Source organism: Atractosteus spatula (genome assembly GCF_055471065.1).
Source record: "Atractosteus spatula isolate fAtrSpa1 chromosome 16 unlocalized genomic scaffold, fAtrSpa1.hap1 SUPER_16_unloc_1, whole genome shotgun sequence".
Classification (NCBI taxonomy): domain Eukaryota; kingdom Metazoa; phylum Chordata; class Actinopteri; order Semionotiformes; family Lepisosteidae; genus Atractosteus; species Atractosteus spatula.
In genome coordinates, this window is record NW_028296631.1 from 799,807 (window position 1) to 821,043 (window position 21,237).

Below are 21,237 nucleotides of genomic sequence, written 5' to 3' on the forward strand. Positions count from 1 at the left end.
ACATTTATTAATACATAAAATTGTGCATATAAAAACATGTAACAGCCTGCCTGGATACAGATGGCAGATCGTACTGTGAGGGTTGCCAAGATACAAGATATATATGATCACGAAGAGATACAAAACACAGAATATGCATTCAGTATACAGCTATACTATAACGAAATTCAGCAATAGTGTTTTGTTCATCAGTCTCATGAATATGAATTCTACATTAATTACTCATAAGTAAATGTGTAACTCAACACGAATTAAACTGCTATCAACCCTTATTGAGATAACAATTGAATTCTCGATCGGCAATGCGGAATATTGGGTTTACTTATCCAAATATGGATTTGTATTTCCCAGGGCACAGACACAAAAGACCAGCTGGCAGGCTCTGTTGCAGTGTCCTGTCGGCATCCTCTGGCTCCCGGCCAACCAGTCCTGGTGCAGTTCCGAGCTGCAGAAAGAAGGAAGGAGAGAGAGAGGCCACAACGCGTGTGACAGTCGTTGCCTTCCCAGGGAGCTACTAGTAGTCCGGCTGACTAGTAAGAAGTCTCTATGCAGAGAGCATAACTGCGGGTCCGAGCAAGTCACTTGTTAGGGTGGAAGAAACATGGCTTGCTTCTGGTGTAGCGCTACCGCTGAATAAAAACTTATTCAGATTGTCGACAAGAGTCCAAACGTATACTTCGGTGATCAAGCTAAGCGTCCACGTTGGCTGCTAGTGATTCGGGCAAGAATTCCTAACATACTGGTTTTCCCCTGGCGGATGCTTTGCTGAAATGAGGTTCCAGTCCCAATACAGACAACACTGGCCATCACGTGATTGTCTCTAAGGTGAGCGAGAATGGCCTGAGAAGCAAAGTTATCAGCTCTGCAGTCTCCTTTAGCTAGAACAAAGACAGGTGATGACTGATTGAAAGTTTGGCAGGCATTTGAGACCCACGTGCCCCACAGGTCCCTGACTGGTTGAGCAAGGTGAGAGAAGAGTAACAATGGCCATTGATCATGATAGCCAGGCATAGCTGGGCGCATCCCCATTTGGGAGCTGCTGCTTATTGGAAAGAAAACACTTTAAATCAGAAACTATCTGAATAGCTACTCTGTGGTGCAGAGGAAGAAGGATGGGGACCTCATTTAGGAAAGCACAGCAACACTTCTGTCTTATTAATGAGCAGTGCAGCCCAAAAGCTGCAGTATATTGAAGTCGTTAGAAGGATGTTAATTTTCAACTTTAATAATTTGAAATAAAAGGTAACAGGTGGAAGAGCCACCATTCAGCTTCTCCTGTCACACACAACACTGTACAACAGCAGGAAAATAAGATTAAATTAAATAAGAAATTCTAAAGTAAAAACACACTGCAAATACAAATACATCAATGTTTCACATTATTTTACTCCAAGCAGGGGTGAACTGCATTTCTGTTGTGAAAATACTCAGGTTTAAAGACTGAAACTCTTGTTGATAATGTTTTTAAGCAAAAGGGTAAACAATTTCATATAAAATACAATAGTTTCAAAAACTCAATTTATTTTGATAAATCAAATTATTTATTGACTGGATTTAGAGAATGTTGGAGATCACTTGCATGAGCGTATCATTTGTATTTTTTTTAAATGTTTTGTTTATGATGATGCATGTTTAACTTGAGGGCATTGTAAATTTAAAACCTGTACAGACACTGGTGAGTTCTGCTATGAGGTTAAAGACTTCTTTATTCCATAATCTACCCAAGGTATAATAGTTTAGAAAAAAACAAGAAGATTTGAATTTTTAAAATGAATAAATCATTTTACAACTCTAAACTTCTGTGTAACATTTAATCATGTTTTTGTCTCTTGTGTGAATAAGATGATGTCTTTTTAAATGGCTTTGCCGATTAAAAGTCTTTCCACACTGACTGCAGCTGAATGGTTTCTCTCCGGTGTGAATACACTGGTGGGCTCTTAAGGATCATGAGTCAGTAAAACTCTTCTCACACTGACTGCAGCTGAATGGTCTCTCTCCTGTGTGAATGCGCTGGTGGGCTTTTAAGGTACGCGAGTCATTAAAACTCTTCCCACACTGATGGCAACTGAATGGTCTATCTCCTGTGTGAGTGCGCTGGTGCATTCTTAAATAGCTTTGCCGACTAAAACTCTTCCCACACTGAATGCAGCTGAATGGTTTCTCTCCTGTGTGAATAAACTGGTGAGTTTTTAAATGGCTATGCCGACTAAAACTCTTCCCACACTGACTGCAGCTGAATGGTCTCTCTCCTGTGTGAATGCGCTGGTGGGCTCTTAAGGTACTTGAGTCACTAAAACTCTTCCCACACTGACTGCAGCTGAATGGTCTCTCTCCTGTGTGAGTGCGCTGGTGCATTTTTAAATGGCTTTGCTGACTAAAACTCTTCCCACACTGACTGCAGCTGAATGGTTTCTCTCCAGTGTGAATAAACTGGTGCGTTTTTAAATGACTTTGCCGATTAAAACTCTTCCCACACTGACTGCAGCTGAATAGTTTCTCTCCTGTGTGAATTAACTGGTGTTTTTTTACACTGCCTGCCTGACTAAAGCTCTTCCCACACTGATGGCAGGTGAATGATGTCTCTCCCATGTGAATGCACTGGTGGAATCTTAAGGTACTTGAGTCACTAAAACTCTTCCAACAGTTCCCACAATTGTCTAAGCAACTAAAATTCCTCCCACATTGATTGCATCTGAATGCTCTGTGCTCTATGAGAGTGTGCTGGTGACTTTTTACTTTACCTGATTGCTGAAAACATTGCTGTTGTCTGTGCTGTACTGACATTTTCTTCACCTCATCTGAACAAGGTTTAGGATGAGTCCTCCTGATCTTCTGACCTGCAGTGAGCTGGTGATATTTTAAGTTGCTTGAATGATCAATCCACCGCTGCACTGACAATCTCTGCATTATTGCAGAAGAAGGACTCATCAAGTCTTGTGGGCCTCCCTGCTGTTTCTCCCCTTCCTCTCTGTACTGACTCTCCTCTGTGTGCTGTAACTCAGTCCTGTACTCTTCACCAGGTACATCAGTCTGCTGCTCTGCAGGCTGTGGCAGCTGGGACCCAATTTCCTGCTCCCTTAGACTGAAAAAATTCAATTCCTTCTGTTCCTCTTCCTTGTGCCCTTGTACAGATACCAATGCCACTTCATTGAAATGCTCTGCAATATTATTAGTGTCTAAATTATTACACTTCTCTGTAAAGTCCATAGATACTAAAGGAACATTCATTTGTTTAAACCCCTTATGCAATGACAGGCGCTCCACTTTAACAGCACAAGACCTTATTATGAAGCCCTGTAGGAGCTGCTGTTGTTCCTTCCTGTACTGACTCTCCTTTGGGTGCTGTAACTCAGTGCTGTTCTCTTCACCAGGTACATTCATCTGCTGCTCTGCAGGTTCAATCAACTGGGGCTCTACGTCCTGCTTTCTAAGATTAAACTTATCTAGGTGTTCTTTGTGGTTTTGTACAGAGCCACAGTCCAGTTCATTACAACCTTCTTTAATATTGTTCATGTCCAGATTATTAATCTTCTCTGTAAAATCATCAGATACTAGGAAACCAGATGTCTCACTCTCAGGCTCTGTCTTTATCATGGGCACACAGTCCAGATCCACAACACTCTGTCTGCTCTCTGTGTGCTGTTCACTGAGTTTTTCTTTCTCTTCTGCAGCAGTGGGCTCTGTCTCCTGCATCAGACTGGAGCCCCACTCCTCCTCACTGTGCTGCTGTTCAAGAGGGGCCCTTTCCCCAGCATGAGAGAGAGCACTGGCCTCTGGCCCTGCAAACACAGGACAAGAGAACAAAACCTTTAACATGGGCTGAGAGTAGAATTTAAAAATAACACCATGGAGAAACAAGAAAACAAACTTTAAGATACAGGGATTTTTAGCATCTAGACCACCCCTGGGCCCTTGAGGTTAGTTTTAACCATCCCTTGAGGTAAAAAATAAATTAGTCAATATTCACCATTTTCCACCTTGTTTGGGGCTATTTTTTCTTACATTTCATTATTTTTGACGTTAGATGGCGCATGAAAGCAATACCAATTTGATTTGCTGGAGAATCAGTGTGTTTGAGAAATGTTTCCCTAATTCCCCTTTAAAGACAGTCAGGAGTCCATCTCAGAAGTTAAAATACATTTTTATTTCAAGCGCATGGGGGGAAAAACACAGAGATGCTTGGTGTATTTTTCTCCAAGTAATTCAGCCAGAACAGTCCTTAAATATTTTTCTGTTATCTATCAAACGTTTCTGTGCTTACAAGATTAGCAGTTCCAAAATCACGCACAACCTCCTACCTCCCTATTCACTCAAGATAACTTCTTTTGATATAACTGGTTACTTAGGTTCCTAGCACGCATCCCTATAAAATGATATAGAATTAAATAGTAGCCCTTGTTCTAAATGTCCACCTTGTAAAATATTGCATCCTCTGCAAGAAAAAAGAATACAAATTTCAAAGAGACCCTCTCAACAAGTGGGTGCATCATACTGCAATCCTGTGTCGAAATGAGCGGAGTGAAGAAGCAGAAAGGTGACAGTGAATGCAGAGTGTTCAACAAAGAATGGACTGCAAAATACCTTTTCACAGAGGTTGGAACAAAGGCTATATGTTTAATTGTAAGGAAAGTGTTACAGTGTTCAACGAATACAATCTCAGTTGGCATTTTTCTACCACAGATGCTAACTATGCTAGCAATCTGTCATGGGAGGAGTGGGGTAATAGAGCTTCCAAACTAGCCCCTAGTTTACAGGCTCAGCATAATGTTTTTCCCACCCTTCTACCATCCAAGAGGCCAGCACAAAGGCACACCACCTGCTCGCATATAACATTGCTAAACAAAGCAAGCTATTCTCTGAAGGGTTTTTTTTGAAGGAGTGTATGATAGAAACCGCAGATATTCTTTGTCCAGAAAGCAGAGCAAATTTGAGAAAATAAGTTTATCACGCAGAACCCGTCGGGTCGAGGTAATTGGTGAAGACTTGGCTTGTGAACAAGAAGATGGAGAACTTCAAGTTATTCAATTGCATTGGCTGAAAGTACTGATATAAAGGACACTGCACAGCTTCTAATTTTTGTCAGGGGAATTAATGACAGTTTTGAAATTACGGAGGAGCTTTTATCAATGGAGATTATTAAAGGAACAACAAAGGGCTCGGACTTGTATGACAAGGAGTCACATTGTATTGACCAAATGAAGCTACTGTGGAGCAAATTAGTAAATGTGACCACAGAATGATCTCCGAATCTAACTGGGAAAAATGCTGGACAACTGAAGAGAATACAGGACAAACTGAAAGAAAATGACCCTAAGGCGGAGGTAATATTTCTTCACTGCATCATTCATCAGGAAACCCTGTGCAAAAACGTGCTGGGCCTCAATCATGTTGTGAAAGCTGTTGTGAAACTTGTGAAACATACGCGCGACGGAACTTAATCATCGTCAGTTCATTCAGTTTCTTGAAGATATTGGCTCAGATGACCATGACTTACTCTATTATTCACGTGTTCGTTGGCTCAGCTTGGGAAAAGTATTCAAGCGAGTGTGGGAGCTGAGAGGGGAGACTGACTCCTTTTTGGATAACCTGGGGAAAGCCACGAATTTCCCTGAGTTCTGAGATTCAGACTGGCTCTGCGACTTTACGGTCACTCTGGACATTTTCGCTCACTTGAACGAGCTTAACATGAAACTGCAAGGAAAAAGTGTATTTCTTCCAGAACTGCACTCGAATGTGAATGCATGCAGAGCTAAGCTCACCTTGTTCTCAAAACAGATGATCAGCCACTCATTCACACATTTCCCCACTCTTAGGACACTAGACGTGTCACACGCTCAAGAACTAAGGCACAACAAGTCCCTCACAGACTTGCATGGAGAATTTTCCCATCAATTTGCTGACTTTGATGAAATTGAGAGGTCTCTAACGTTGGTGTCATGTCCTCTGACTCTGAACTATGAGATGGCAGCACAAGAATTGCTGCTGGAATTGATCGATCTGCAGTGTGACATAACTCTGAAGGAAAAGTTTGATTCTGTAAAGCTGAATGATTTCTATGCATCACTGAACGAGGCTAAATTTCCCCATATTTGACAAGCAGCACAAAAGATACTGGTGTAATTCAGATCTACTGACGTATGTGAGCAAACATTCAGCTTGATGAACATCAACAAATCACGTCACAAATCACAGCTGAGTGACCACCACTTGAGCTGTGTATTACGGATTTCCACAACACATCTATCAAGGGATACACAAAAAGAGGTGATCAGCTGCACAGCTCTCATTAATCAAGAAGCCTTTTGGGTGAGTGTATTTCTCTCAGGTTATCGTTAACATTGAACTCATAAGCCTCTGTTGGATTTTAAACTTACATAGGGCATAGGCTATCTGTAACAGCAGCCTGAAGCGGCCCACTATACAGTTTCAAAATTTAATATAGCCATTGTGCCAAAAAAGTTGCCCACCCCCAATCTAGACAGACCACTACAGAATACTAAAACACCCCAATATTCACTTTATCTTTTTATAGTACACATAGACAAACTAGCAGTGTTAATTTAGTCAACAAAAATTATAAAGAAATGATTGTCAGTGAAGGGATGAGTGAGACAATTATATTATTTCTGTATTTTTGCAAACAATGCAGTCTTGTTGCTTGAAGTTGGCTTCACGCCCAGAATGTAAATGCGCAACTTGTTAAAGCCAAGAGACATGATCTAAGATATAAGATGCTTATTCTGCATGTTTATTATAAACGTTTCGCTCACACATTTATACAGGGAAATTATGCTATTTTTACATTTGAGCAGTTTGTCATGCATCACTAGGTAAGCTCACTGAGACACAGTTATATGGGCGGTGCGCTAAACAGTTTGCTTCACTAATCTTTGCATGAACTTTATGTTATGTATATCCATATATAGACATACTTCTGTATTACTAACTATTAGGGGGAGTGTCACTTTAGCTTGTTTGTTCCATGGTATAAAAGACCATCTTTAGTTACTGATTTTCGAGTTCGGTGGTTGCAAGCCGTTCTCCCATATGCATATGTAATAAAGAGGCTTCTCCGACACAGACACCTGGACAACCTCAGCAACCCATTTTTTATTTTAGTTAAAGAAAATGAAACTAAGCATTTCATTGCACTTGTGCATATGACAATAAACTGAACTCTGAACTCCTAAATAAGTTGCCTAAATAAAATTGATGTTGCTCTGAAACGTTTTAAAAAGTTGCTTTGAAAACATAACTTCAACAAAAACCTCTAGAAAAGTACAGAAGCATTAACAGTGCCAAAACAGATCTTACTATTAAGAAAGATTCATACAATGTCCCTATATAAGATTTATTATCAATAATCAGTAACAAAACTATGACTAAATCATACAAAATAAATAATGCTGACTAAATTAATACTGCAAACAAGTAACAGAAAAATTACACACAGGTTTAACAACTTTTCTTCACGTACATTAACCTTTGTGGGTAAAGCTAGAATGTGAAAACAGCATGATGATTGGTCAAGCACAGTCCTCAGCGTGCTGTTTAAGGTTGAACTCTAGCAGCAGTGAATGCCTTAGACTTAGATGGTGAATTCAGAGAGGGAGAGGGATGAACCAGGCAGGTGAAAGGGAGACACCTGCAAGAACATATCGAACACCGCACTCATTCAAGTCCCCTCAGGACAATTTCCGGATCACTCAGATGACATCTTGTAGCCCCAGCAACCTTATTTACTGTATCTCTTGCAGAAAATGCATCTACAGCCATCTACATTGGGGAAAAAGGAAGGAGACTTGGAGACCGCTTCATGTTAGGGCTGTGAAGATGAAAGATTTCTCCAAGCCCAAAGTTTCTCATTTCACCTCTGATGGCCATGACCACACTGATCTCTCCATCTGTGTTCTCAAAGAAGGATTTCTTAACTCCTATAGCAGAAAGACTTCAGAAACTACAATTATCCTGAAACTTGGTTCACACCTTCCCCTTCTCTCAGCGACAGATTTGCTTACTTCTAATCCTCTCTATTCATTTATAGGTTTTGACTTTACACCTCTCTACACCTCTCTCAACTTCGCACCACCTGAGTGGCCAATCTAACTCTCCCCTTCTCCAACCTCCGCCACTCTCCCGGTTTTTGCTCTCCTATGCTATATAATCTTTGCTGTCTGCCCTGTCTTTCTCATACCCGAAGAAGGCTCCAAAGCCGAAACGTTGTGTTTCCTTTCTTCTCTTTTCAGCCTGGAATAAACCTATTATTTGTTCCTTCGCTGTCTGATACAGAACTTTTTAATTACAGAGAACCTCCGAGTCAAAACAGAAAGAGGCGAGCTGGCAATTCAAAAAATAAACCAAAGAAGGGAAAAACAGTAAAAAGGCACAGAGATAACTTGTGGGAGAAAATGAGTCCAGAGAGGATTATCCACTGAGCCGTTGCTTGATATGATAAGGGGGGGGAAGGTTGCTTTGAATTTACTCGCAAAAAGGAAAGACAACACTAACATCGTGCAAGACGCTCAATAACAACAGCAGACTTAAACATAACAATAAATCAGGGTTTGAATTTCGGCGTGGGATTGCAGGTATGCGGCACAATTTCAGTTATTCCCGCAAATCCAGCATTTAGAATGCAGGGATTTCCCACATGCATCTATTGGCAAGCCATCTCCCAAGCAGAATTAGCCTAAATCAATCCACACGTATTCTCTGCCAGATTGAGTTTTCAAAGCATGTTGCACAGCACTATTACACGCTTTAGTGACGTCACTCTTTGTGGAGTCGTGTTGCACATCTCGCATTGCTTATAGGCGGACAAATAGGGATAGAAAATTGATTTTGAATTGGTTAACATTTGTTCAATGTAGAAAACTTCAACATCTGGCTAATAAACTCGATCAACAATGGAACTGAAAAGAAAGTCTTAAGTCTGAATAAGGCGAGTCCCCACAGAAAAAACAGCAGACGCTGAAAAATGTAATGACGGGTATGAGGAGATTTACAAAAGAAACAGCGAGGAAAAAGCGTGCAAAGATATGATTCAGGCACGTTGGCTGAAAATATACCTGTGGCCTTGAAATGAAAGACGGAGAAATGAGCTGCTCAGTTTGCGACATGTTTAGTAGTGTGAGGTTTGCTAGCCAATGTTACAAAACGTTTATATAAATTAGATACTCAAACGCAGTTGCTCATAATGCAGCACTCAAAAGAAAACGTGAAGCAGAATCGTCTAAGAATGTTATGGCTGGCGCAATCGAAGCCGCACAATTGTATGGCAAGGAAGAGGTAAAAAGGCTACTTAAAGTGGCGTAATTTGTTGCAAAAAACGAGTTAGCCAATTCAAATTTCATGGAACTCGTGAGATTCATGAAAGAAATGGAATGTTCTTCTTTGAAGTGTCTTAAGATTGACGGATCAAACTACGGAATGACAAAGGTTTGTCAGAAATGCATCACGCTATCTCTTAGCAAGCACACTCTTAGAAGAGTTAGATGCCACTGTGGGTACAAGTCGTGTGTTTTCCTTAATATTGTATGGGTCCACTGATATACAGTCGTGAGAAAAACGTTTGTGAACCCTTAGGAATTATATGGATTTCTGCATGAATAGCTCCTAAAACGTGATCTGATCTTCATCTAAGTCAAGTGTGTGTTTTTGTGAAATAAGACTTTATTAATGACTTAGATGAAGATCAGATCACATTTTAGGAGCCATTCATGCAGAAATCCAGATAATTCCAAATGGTTCACAATCTTTTTCTCACAACTGTAAGCACAGTAAGCGGCTTAATACTTCTGTAAGGTACATACACGGAAACAAGGTGAAAACAAAGTTTTTTAGAAACTCAGAAATTTCAAATGGAAGGGAAAAAAACATTTTTCAAGATATAAAGCAACATAATGAGCGAAAAAATATATATAAATGGAAGCAAACGTGTTGCAGTATGCACAGATGGAGATGCTGTTATGACAGGAAGCCACCAAGGAGTTGTTCAAAAACTGCAGGAAGAATTCAATTCAGAATTAACCGGATTGCCCTACAGAGCTCACCAGCTTGCCCTTGCTCCAAGTGATGCAGCTGTGCAACAAGTGAAAAGGTTCCAGCAAGACGTGAGGGCACTTTTTTTGTTTAAATTTAGCAACTCCGCTATAAGAAGCAACAAGCTTCATGAGTTGCAGAAACAACTCAAGAAGCCAACTCTGACGTTTACTCAGCCACGTACAGTGAGGTGGTTGAGAATTCAGAGTGCAGTGTCAGTTGTTTGCAGATCACTAAAAGCCCTGAGAAATGTGCTAGAACACATGGCTGCCTCCAGCATGCAGGACTCTGATAAAGCCAAAGGTCTTATTGCTGTCAGACAATTCAATTTTGTGGCCCTCTATCACTGGATGAAAGATGTACTGGTGCATATAGTCCCTTCTCTCTAAGCATTTTCCAAGGGAAGACTTGGACTTCTCCATAGTCCACCCTATGGTTCAGAGTACTAAAAAGGCACTGAGAGAGATATTAGTCCATCCTGGTCCTTCAGAGCAGGACTTTTTCAGCTCTCTTGAGGGTAACAATTTTAAAAGAGACAAACTGTGTGACTGCCATACACAGAAGCCTACCTTTTTAGAACATGAAAAGCAGATACATGGGGTGCCAGTCTACTGGAGATTTCAGCCTTTATGGCCAAGAGAGCCTTTATGGTCCAAGATCCATCACGCCAGCAGCCATATCACTCCGCAATTCACAACTGGCAACCCACTTAAGCTAAGCAGGTATGAGCCTGGTCAGTACCTGGATGGGAGACCTCCTGGGAAAAACTAAGGTTGCTGCTGGAAGAGGTGTTAGTGGGGTCAGTAGGGGGCGCTCACCCTGCGGTCCATGTGGGTCCTAATGTTCCAGTATGGTGACGGGGACACTATACTCTAAACAGGCGCCGTCCTTCGGCTGAGACGTAAAACCGACGTCCTGACTCTCTGTGGTCGTTAAAAATCCCAGGGTGTTTCTCAAAAAGATTAGGGGTGTAACCCCAGCGTCCTGGCCAAATTTCGCATGGGCCCTTACCAATGATGGCCACCTAATAATCCCCATCTTGAATTGGCGACATTACTCTGCTCTCCTCCTCCCTGATAGCTGATGTGGGGTGAGCGTTCTGGTGCACTATGGCTGTCATCGCATCATCCAGGTGGATGCTGCACATTGGTGGTGGTGGAGGGGAGTCCCCATTACCTGTGGGGCTTTGAGTGGAGTGTCCAGAAAAGTGCATATAAGTGTAAGCAATTATTAATTATTAATTAAGAGAAACTTGAAACACTTCTCGTCTACTGTAAGTACAGAGGAAGCTAGGTCAGAGTTCACAAAGAAGCAAGGTATCGTGTCCAATGATACATATGCTTCATTTTCCTTTTTAATAGTTTACAGAGACTGGTGTGTTCACTGAAATGGAGAAGCTATTTCAAATAGCCATGGGAGTTATACCAGTTGCAAGTGGATTCAGTGCACAAAATAGAATAGAACAAAATTCAGAAATTCACTGAATAACACAAACATCACAAATCTGATGCTCATTTCAGAGCTTGGGCCTCCTTGAGGACAGTTTAATTTCAACAGGGCAGTTATAAAGTGGAAAGAAAAGCAGAGCAGGAGAGAGAGAACAGGGAAAAACCGAGGGAGACAGCGGGGAGAGAGATTGAGGAGAAGAACAATAAAGTACAGTGCCTTCAGTAAGTATTCACCCCCTTGAATTTTTTCTCATTTTTTCCCTGTTAAACCTCCAGAATTTAACACATTTAAATCATTTTTGCTCCCTTCAATAACACAATAAATTCAACACATTTATGAATCAAAACTTTTTTTTTCAAGAACATTAGTTTCTCCAGAATGAAAGACTTACATTTCTCATTTACAAAAGTATTCAGCCCCCCAAGGCAATATTTTGTACATAGTCCTTTAGCAGCAATTACAGCCGTGAGTCTTTTTGGGTATGTCTGTATGAGCTTTGCACATTTAGATTGTGGAATTATTGCCCTTTCTTCAATGCAAAGTTTCTCTAATTGCGTCAGTGGACAGCAATTTTCAGGTCATACCACACATTTTCAATTGGATTCAAGTTCACAGTCTGGCTGGGCCATTACAGAATACTAACCTTCTTTATATTCCTTGATAGTGTTGGTCCTGTGCTTTGGGTCATTGTCCTGCTGGAAAATGAATCTTTGCCCTAAACGTAGATCTCTGGCTGACTGAAACAGGTTCTCCTCAAGGATTTGCTTGTATTTGGCTCCATCCATGTTGCCCTTGATGGCAACAAGCTTTCCAGATCCTCCTGCTGAAAAGCAACCCCAGAGCATGATGCTGCCACCACCATGCTTGAAGGTAGGGATGGGTGTTACCTGGGTGTTGGGCTGTATTTGGTTTGCGCCAAACATAGCGCTTTGCTTTTAGGCCAAAGAGCTCAACTTTAGTCTCATCAGAACACAAAATGTTCTTCCAAAAGGTTTCAGGTTTTGTCACATGCCTTCTAGCAAACTCTAGGCGTGACTTAATGTTGCCCTTTCTCAGAAGTGGCTTCCTTCTAGCCACTCTCCCAAAGATGCCAAATCTGTGAAGTGTCGAAGAGATTGTTGATGTCTGGACATTTCAGCCAAAGAGCTCTGCAACTCTGTCAGTGTTGTAGCTGGCCTCTTGGTCACTTCTCTGGCAATTCTTGTCCAGTTTCTCAATAAGGTAGGATGGCCTGATCTTCGTAGTGTCTGGGTTGTGCCAAGTTTTTTGTTACAATGGACTTCACGGTGCTCCTAGAAAGGTTCAAAGCTTTGCCAATCTTTTTATAACCTTCTCCAGCCTTTTTCCTCCTAACAACTTCTTATCAAAATTTCACAGGCAGCTCCTTGGTCTTCATGACAGCAGGACTGATCTGATCTGCTGTTTGAGTTGTGAGACCTCACAAAGTCAGTGATATTCATTGTACAATCAAGCAATTGAACACAGGTGGATTCAAAATGAACACAGGGTGTACCTTGTTAACGTATTTAGTGTGATTTCTTAAGATAATTCAATACCTCACCCAATTTAGGTTGTGAAAGCAAAGGGGGTGAATACTTATCAATTAAGTAATTTCCAGATTTTTATTTTTCATATAATTGTGAAGACAACAAAATACTTTATTTCATTTTAACATTATAGAGAATTACTTCTACAGGAGGGGAAAAAATCCCATTTAAATGTGCTTTAATTTGACTTTGCAGGACTTCCGGTTAGAATGCGGACGGGAAAGGCAGCATAATACGGATCGCCCGGCAACTTTGTAATAAAGCCCTGAAAAAGTGTTTTTTTTCTACATTACGTTTGAAAAAATAATAACTATGGCTGAAGGGGCTGTCAGGAGAAGCAGGAGAAAACTAACGACCGTGGAAAATGTTGAAATTGCAACTTCATACCATAGTTGAAGTAGCTCAACGGACTCTGAACAAGATAGCGCAGATGCCAGTCTTCAGAAAATATTATACGAACTTAGAGACTTCAGACGGGATAATAAAGAGCAGCTTATGGATATTAAACAGGAGCTGAGCAAGGTTAATAAGAGACTGGATAAAGCAGAGGGACGGATCGAAGAAGTGGAAACAAGGGTCTTAACAACAGAAACTGCGATAAAGAAACTCTTGCAACGACAAATTACTTTAGAAACTAAATTAACAGACCAGGAAGGAAGATCGCGCAGAGAAAACATTCGGATTTACGGAATCCCCGAAGAATCGGAGGGTCGCTGCATGGTCACCTTCCTTGAAAATCTGCTAAGGGGGGAACTTGATTTACCGAAGGACGTGGAACTGGGAATTGAAAGGGTGCATAGAGCGTTAGCGCCGAGACCTAAAGGCCCTGACGCCAAACCGCGCTCCATTGTCGCCAAGTTTTTAAGCTACAAGATGAAAGAGGAAGTGTTGTGTAAAGCTTGGCAAAAGAAAGAACTCTTCCACAATAACAAACGATTTTATGTGGATCATGATTACCCCCCGACAGTACTAAAAAAACGTATGGAATATTCTGAAGTAAAAAAGGTGCTGAAATCGCAGAAAATAAAATTTCAGACTCCATTTCCAGCGAGGTTGCGGGTGTTTTACGAAGACGGCACCTGCCTATACCATTCGGCAGCAGAAGCCACAAAGGACATGGCAGAGCAGGGTCTTAAAGTACAAGTTATACAAACAGCGCCTACACTGGAAGAAGAAATCGAGCGACTGTTTACTTGGCAGAAGGCTGGAAGACGGGGTGGTCCTGGGAAAGAGCAGTCCTCGAAACAGCAATATCAGGAGAAATTACAGAGTTTCAGGAGAAGACCCCCCTCGCAAGATTAAAGAAATTGGATACAGTGAGTTGTTAAAAGTTGGTCGTGATTTCATAGTTAAGGGTTTTTTTTAATAAGTTTCCTGCAATGTTTTAAGAGAATTTGTAAATGTTGGGACAGATACTTGGTGATTACGACCAGAGTGACTTTTTATTTTTCTGGTTACACTCCTTTTTTTTTCTCTTTATAATATAAGTTTGAATTTGCCACCGCGCCGCCTGCTTAAGGGCCCTCCTCCAGAGGAGAAGGAGGATTTCCCTAATGGACTTTCCCCTTTTTTTTTGTTTAAGAAAAAAAGGAGAGAGGCCCACATACGGTTCGTTTGAAAAGAACCCCACAGTTGGAAGAAAGTACTGTGAAAGAGACAGAGATGGATACAGTTTTGTTTAAGATTGTTTGGTTAATGTTTTTGTTTATTGTGTTTTTTGATTGTGGTGCATTATTAGAAAAAAATGATAGGAAGAGGATGTTTAACAATATGAAACATATGTTGTATGGGAGAGATTTTGAAAGTTTTACCATTTACATAAAATATGTCCAAGCAAGACCTTAAAATAGTTACATTTAATGTTAATGGAGTCCTTAACCCTATTAAGAGAAGTAAGATTTTGTCTAAAATAAAGAAAGAAGGGGCTCATATTGCTTTTTTACAAGAAACACATTTGAGTGTATTGGAACATGAGAAATTAAGGAGAATGGGTTTCTCAAAAATCTATTTCTCCTCATATAAATCTGGCCATAGGAGAGGAGTGGCTATACTGATATCTCAAAAGATTCAATTTGAGTTGCTTACAGAAGTTAAAGATAAGGAGGGGAGATATGTATTAGTATTGGGAAAAATTGAAGGGGAATTACTAACATTACTTAATGTATATGCTCCACCTGGTAGTGATTTTAATTTTTATAAAAAAATGGTCGATTTGATGGTTAATGCACAAGGGATACTGATTTGTGGAGGTGATTGGAATGTGCGTCTTAACCCCAGGCTTGATTCTACAAATATATCTTCTCGGAGAGATAAGTCACTGTATAAAAAGATTAATGTACTGATGGGGGAAATGGGAATAATAGATCTTTGGAGAGATTTCTATCCAAGTGGGCGGGATTACACTCACTATTCCTTCCCTCATTTGGTATATTCAAGGATTGATTATTTTTTTATACACAAGAGAGATAGACATAGGATCCAAGATTGTGATATTGGTAGAATTGATTTTTCAGACCATGCTCCTATGTCATTGTCCATACGATTAAGTAATAATCGGGGAGATACAACATGGAGGATGAACTCAAGTCTGTTGAACGATCCACAATGTAAAGAACAGATAAAATAAGAAATAAAATTATTTTTGGAGGAGAATGATAATGGGGAAGTGAGACTAGAGATGATATGGGATACATTAAAGGCAGTTATAAGGGGGAAAAGTATTGCTCTGAGCAGTCATAAGAAGAAGGTAAAACAACTACAATTATCTAATCTGAATATAAAGTTAAAAGAGGTGGAGAAAAAACATCAAGAAAAACAGGATTCAAAAATCATGCAAGAAATAAAGAAGCTTAGAAACAAAATAGATGTCTTATATAAACAGAAAAGTGAATATATATATATGTACTAGACAAAAATATTATGAATCAGGGTCAAAATCACTAAAGCTGCTGGCAAGAAAATTAAAAAAACAACAGACCGATAATACAATATATAAAATAAGGGACCAGAACTGTAATGCTGTATTATATAAATGGGAAGAAATTCAAAACACTTTTACAAATTATTACAGAAAATTATATACACAACACAATTCAGAAAGTGAAGAAAAGATGGATACTTTTCTGGAATCTCTCAGTTTACCAACTCTTACGGAAGATCAAAATAATATATTAAAAACGACTATAACACTAGAAGAATTGAATTCAGTGATTACGAGCCTCAGAGCTAATAAATCACCTGGAACTGATGGTTTTAATTCAGAATGGTATAAAACCTTCCGAGCAGAATTAATACCAAATCTTCTTTCTGCTTGTAATTCGGCATTAATTGATGGGAAAATGCCCCCATCATGGAGAGAGGCTATCATCTCAGTTATCCCTAAGGAGGGGAAAGATAGATTAGATTGTGGATCGTTCAGACCAATCTAAGTCCTTCATGTGGATTATAAAATTTATACAGCAATACTGGCTAAAAGAATTGAAAAGATTCTCCCTTATTTGATATACTATGATCAAACAGGGTTTATTCAAAATAGACAAACCCATGATAACATTCGACGCACATTGCATATCATGAACCATATTCAGCAACATAATTAAGAACCTTCTTTGATAAGCCTAGATGCTGAGAAAGCTTTTGACTCTGTAAGTTGGAAATACCTCTATAGGGTTTTAGGTAGGTTTGGGTTTTGTGAAAATATTATTAAAGGTATTCAAACTTTATATGATAGACCAACAGCACGAATTAAGATAAATGGTTATTTATCTGATAGAATAACTTTAGAACGAGGGACTAGACAAGGCTGCCCTTTATCTCCATTGCTTTTTGCTCTATATATAGAGCCACTAGCCCATTGGATAAGACAAACTAACAAAATAAAAGGTATTTCTATACAAGGTAATGAGCACAAGATAGCACTGTACGCAGATGACGTTTTATTATATCTGGAGGATCCCACTAGTTAATTTCTAGAAGTAATGAAACTCTTAGATAGCTTTGGCTTGCTGGCAGGCTATAAGTTAAATGTTCAAAAAACACAAATTCTAACTTTTAATTACAACCCTCCTGATTAAATACCACCTTAAGTGGGACCAAAGTTCAATGAGATATTTAGGAGTCTATTTACCAAAAGATATTTCGGTATTAGCAACAATTAATTATGGACCCCTTATAACTAAAATTAAAGCAGATATATCGAAATGGAGCCTAATCCCCTTTATGAGTTTCAGTTCTAGAATTGAATCTGTAAAAATGAATCTACTGCCTCAGTTACTCTTTCTATTACAAGCTCTCCCTGTAGAAGTCTCTGCAAAACAATTTTCGGAATGGGATAAGATGATTTCTAGGTTTATTTGGCAGGGGAGAAAACCAAGAATTAGATTCAAAACATTGCAACTTTCAAAAGATAAAGGGGGTATGGCTTTACCAAATTTAAAAGATTATTATTATGCATCTCAGGTTAAACCTCTCATTAATCCCTGTAATCCAGAATATCAAGCCAGATGGAAATATATTGAATTGTCCCTTGTAAATAGCCCCCCAATTCAGGCATTATTAGGTAATAGAAATTTAGACAAAATCACTGAAAAAATATTCAATCCATGGATAAAGTTTCAATTAAGGACATGGAATATGATCACAAAAGAGTATAATTTAGGTGAGGCAGTAAAGATACTCAGATGGTGCGCCTATGATACGGAGTTTAAACCAAATAAGTTGGATAATAGATTTTAATTTTGGATTACAAAAGGAATAACTGCATTTTGTAATATAATGGATAAGAATCAGCTACAAAGTTTTCAGTATTTGAAGGAGAAACATAATTTGGAGAATTCAGATTTTTATAGATATCTTCAAATGCGCCATTATTTTAATAAGGAGATTATAAGGGGAGATTTAGATATTGTTAATGATGGAGTAGTGAAAATAGTTACAGAAGCCTACAAATCAGAATTAGGTAAAGGTATTATATCTAGATTATATAAAAGTTTTATGGAAAAGAAATCATATTCTACAGAGTATATAAAAGATAAATGGGTGAAAGAAAGTGAAGTTAGAATTTCGAATGAAGAGTGGCTTAAAATTTGTGAATTTCAATGGAGATGTACTAACTCGCATTTATGGTGAGAGTTTTGCTGGAAAAACATTGTTCGATTTTTAATTACTCCGAGTCAGAAGGCGCACCATACTGAGGAACTCTAAGTGTTGGAGACAGTGCGGAAACCAAGGTAGTCATTGGCATATATTCTGGAGCTACCCTAAAATAAGGCTTTTCTGGAAGGAATTACATGAGGCCCTGGAAACTATATTTGAAAGGAATGTACCCTTTACATTTGAGGCTTTATATTTTGGTAAACTGGATTTTGATTGGAGTGGAACATATGAACATTTGTTTGGAGTCCTTATATCAGCAGGGAAGAAAGCTATAACAAGAAAGTGGCTTCTCACAGATCTACCAACAATGAATGATTGGATTGAATTAATAAAAGAAATATATATAATGGAAAAAATAACATTTTCACTAAAATTACAAATGAAAAAAAATTGTCAAATATTGGTCTAGATGGGTTCAGTACATTAAACCTTTAAGGTCAGATTTTGTTGAGATACAGAATAACTGAAATTTAATAAGATACATTTATATAGTCTACTCCCTTTTCATATTCATAAATGTATACATCTTCCTTCTTTTGAATGTATATAGTTTTGTTAAAAAGTTATATAATTGTAAAAAATTAGAGGAACAAACAGGAATTTGTGCCTGCAATGTAAGACTGAATAATGGATGTTCATATGTAAAATGGTTTTGTTTTGTTCTCTAAAAATAAAAAAATAAAAAAAAAATAATTTGACTTTGCAACACAGCAGAACAAGACATAATCAATGGGGGGTGAAAACTTTCTGAAGGCACTATATAGTTTAGACAGAGAACACCAGAGGCAGATGGAGTTTTGTACTTAAAACTGTACTAGTTGTACTATTTATTAATCGCCATATTATTTTTGCACTGTTTGCCAAATACTTTTGCACTGATTTTGTCCTGTTTGTATACTTTTCTCTGTTTGCGTATTTGCACAGTTTCTGACAATTTTGCACTGGCACCATACTGTTGTTTACACTGTTATTTTTATGGTATTACTGTCTATTGTCTTGCCTTCTGTTCTATGTATATACTGCACCTGAGAGACTAATGAGAAACACTTTTCACTATACTATGCATACTATGTTTAAGTATAATGACAAATAAAGTTGAATTGAGAAGAGAAAGCATGAATGAGGAAGAGAAAAACTGAGGAAAAGGACAATAATTTTAGTTTGAATTAATTTCAAGCCCTGATAAATACAAAACTATCAAATTTTATAAAATAATATTAAGAAGTGAATGTAGATATGACGGATAACTCTTGGCTATTATCAACATTTAAAGCTTCAGAGCAAAGGAGATCTTTGCTGGGATGTGAAAGGCCCAGATTCAGATCCAAGCAATTGTAAAGTTCACCTTGGTTTAGATACAATGGTTTGGTTTACCTTAGTTAATTAAATTAAGGGTAAATGAGTAAATTAAGTGTTAATCAGCAGTCCAGAAAGACAGCATACAAGAAAATGACAACTAGGAGAAGAACAGAAGAGACAAGAGAACATGAAAGCAGGAGTTCCTTGTTTCAGATCACCAGGAAAGAGCAGACTGGAGCTCAATATCTGAAACCCTGTTAAGAGAGTCTGTTATTCTGTAGTTTCAGATGAAGAAAGATACAAGATGTTAACTTTAAGTCCTTTCTGCATGAAGGACTTCTAGCAGACTTAGACTTAGACTTCTAAGCAACAGGAGTTTATGGCAGGAAAGGGGGTTAACTGATGCGAGCTAGGAGAGCTAGGGAACCCCCTGGGGACTTAATCCCTGACCATTTGGCCAAAAAGCTGTAAACTGGCCAAACACGTGACCTCCCCCCTTTACCATAATAACAGTGACGTCAGAAGCAGAGAGGAAAGGATATATAAACCTAAAGTTTGTACAAGCACTTGGAACAATATTTCGGTTTTGTTGTTTCTTGCGGGAAACAAGACTTCGGCTTTATTGTTCCATGCATGCAATAAACTCATCTGTTTAACTTCATCTCGGGATCCAGAACCTTATTCTTTCTGTTACAACACAGAGATACCTGATTGCCCGTGTAAAGAATCCCTTGGTTAAAAATGGCATCTCCTTATTAGTGGGGGCATTTTGAGAATGAAGAGATAGGTTCCCATTAATTTGATATAATCAGATTAACAGAGGAAGAGATATTTAACAGCAGGTAGCGTTGATTTTAGTTATGAAGTGAGCTGATCTCTTCTTTTGGCTTTTGTAGGAGCTATTTAAGAGTTGAATACTTAGCAGCAGTCATGTTTTTCTGGGTGATTTGGAGGTAGGCATCTGGGATGCCTTATTGGTAAATTGCCTAACTTGCATGTTGTAAGTTTACTGTGTGTGTGTAGTTTAGTGTGTGTACAGATGCAGCCATTCAAAACAAGCAGGCTGTAGTGTGCTCTCACGAGGCACCAGTTCTGTAGGATTTGGGCATTTACGGGGACAATTATTAATTGTAGCCGTAAATCACAAAATGATTCTCTTAATGGCTTTAGAATCCAACCATGCGATATAACTCAAACAACGCACACACACAGGTACTAATACACAAGAATACATTTATTAATACATAAAATATGCATATAAACCTAACAGATCTTATCGTGAGGGTTATCAGAATACAAAAGGTATATATTCAGTCAGTTACGAAGAGTTACACATATCAAGAGGACATACGTTCGGTATATCATTCATTTAGACCGTTTCGTAATTGAACTTGGTTACAACTTCTACCTTAGATACTCAAACAAGTACATAACTCTTAGGAATTAAATTGATATCAACTGGTTGGGATAACAATTGAATTCTCGAGCAGTAATGCAGTGAAGTTGAATACTCATCCAATCTCTGGGGATTCAGATCTCCTGCGGGCTCTCTGGCTCCGTGCCAGGCTGTGCTGTGCGGCTTGCGACGGTGCGCTGCTGATGCTCATTGACCGGCTAGTTAGTGTTGGCTTTAACTAGCAAAGTTTGTGCACAGGAGAAAAGATGACTGTGGGTCCCAGCAGGTCAGGAAGAGGACCGGTTCGTTCCTGATGAAGCGCCAGTTCTGAATACCGATTCAGCTGTCCAC

The 21,237-nt window shown here is 39.0% G+C and overlaps 1 protein-coding gene and 1 pseudogene across 1 annotated transcript in view; one reads left to right on the top strand and one right to left on the bottom strand.

Annotated features, from left to right (window-relative positions):
- LOC148811299 (uncharacterized) overlaps positions 1-21,237 on the bottom strand; it is a 36,673-nt gene that overhangs the window by 2,249 nt on the left and 13,187 nt on the right. Inside the window, exons 2-3 of the mRNA XM_088908784.1 lie at positions 3,281-3,779; positions 361-445 (exon numbers count right to left, since the gene is read on the bottom strand). Coding sequence (XP_088764910.1) covers positions 361-445; positions 3,281-3,779 — 584 coding nt within the window. The remainder of the gene's footprint in view (positions 1-360; positions 446-3,280; positions 3,780-21,237) is intronic.
- LOC148811300 (general transcription factor II-I repeat domain-containing protein 2B-like) lies at positions 5,250-6,093 on the top strand (annotated as a pseudogene).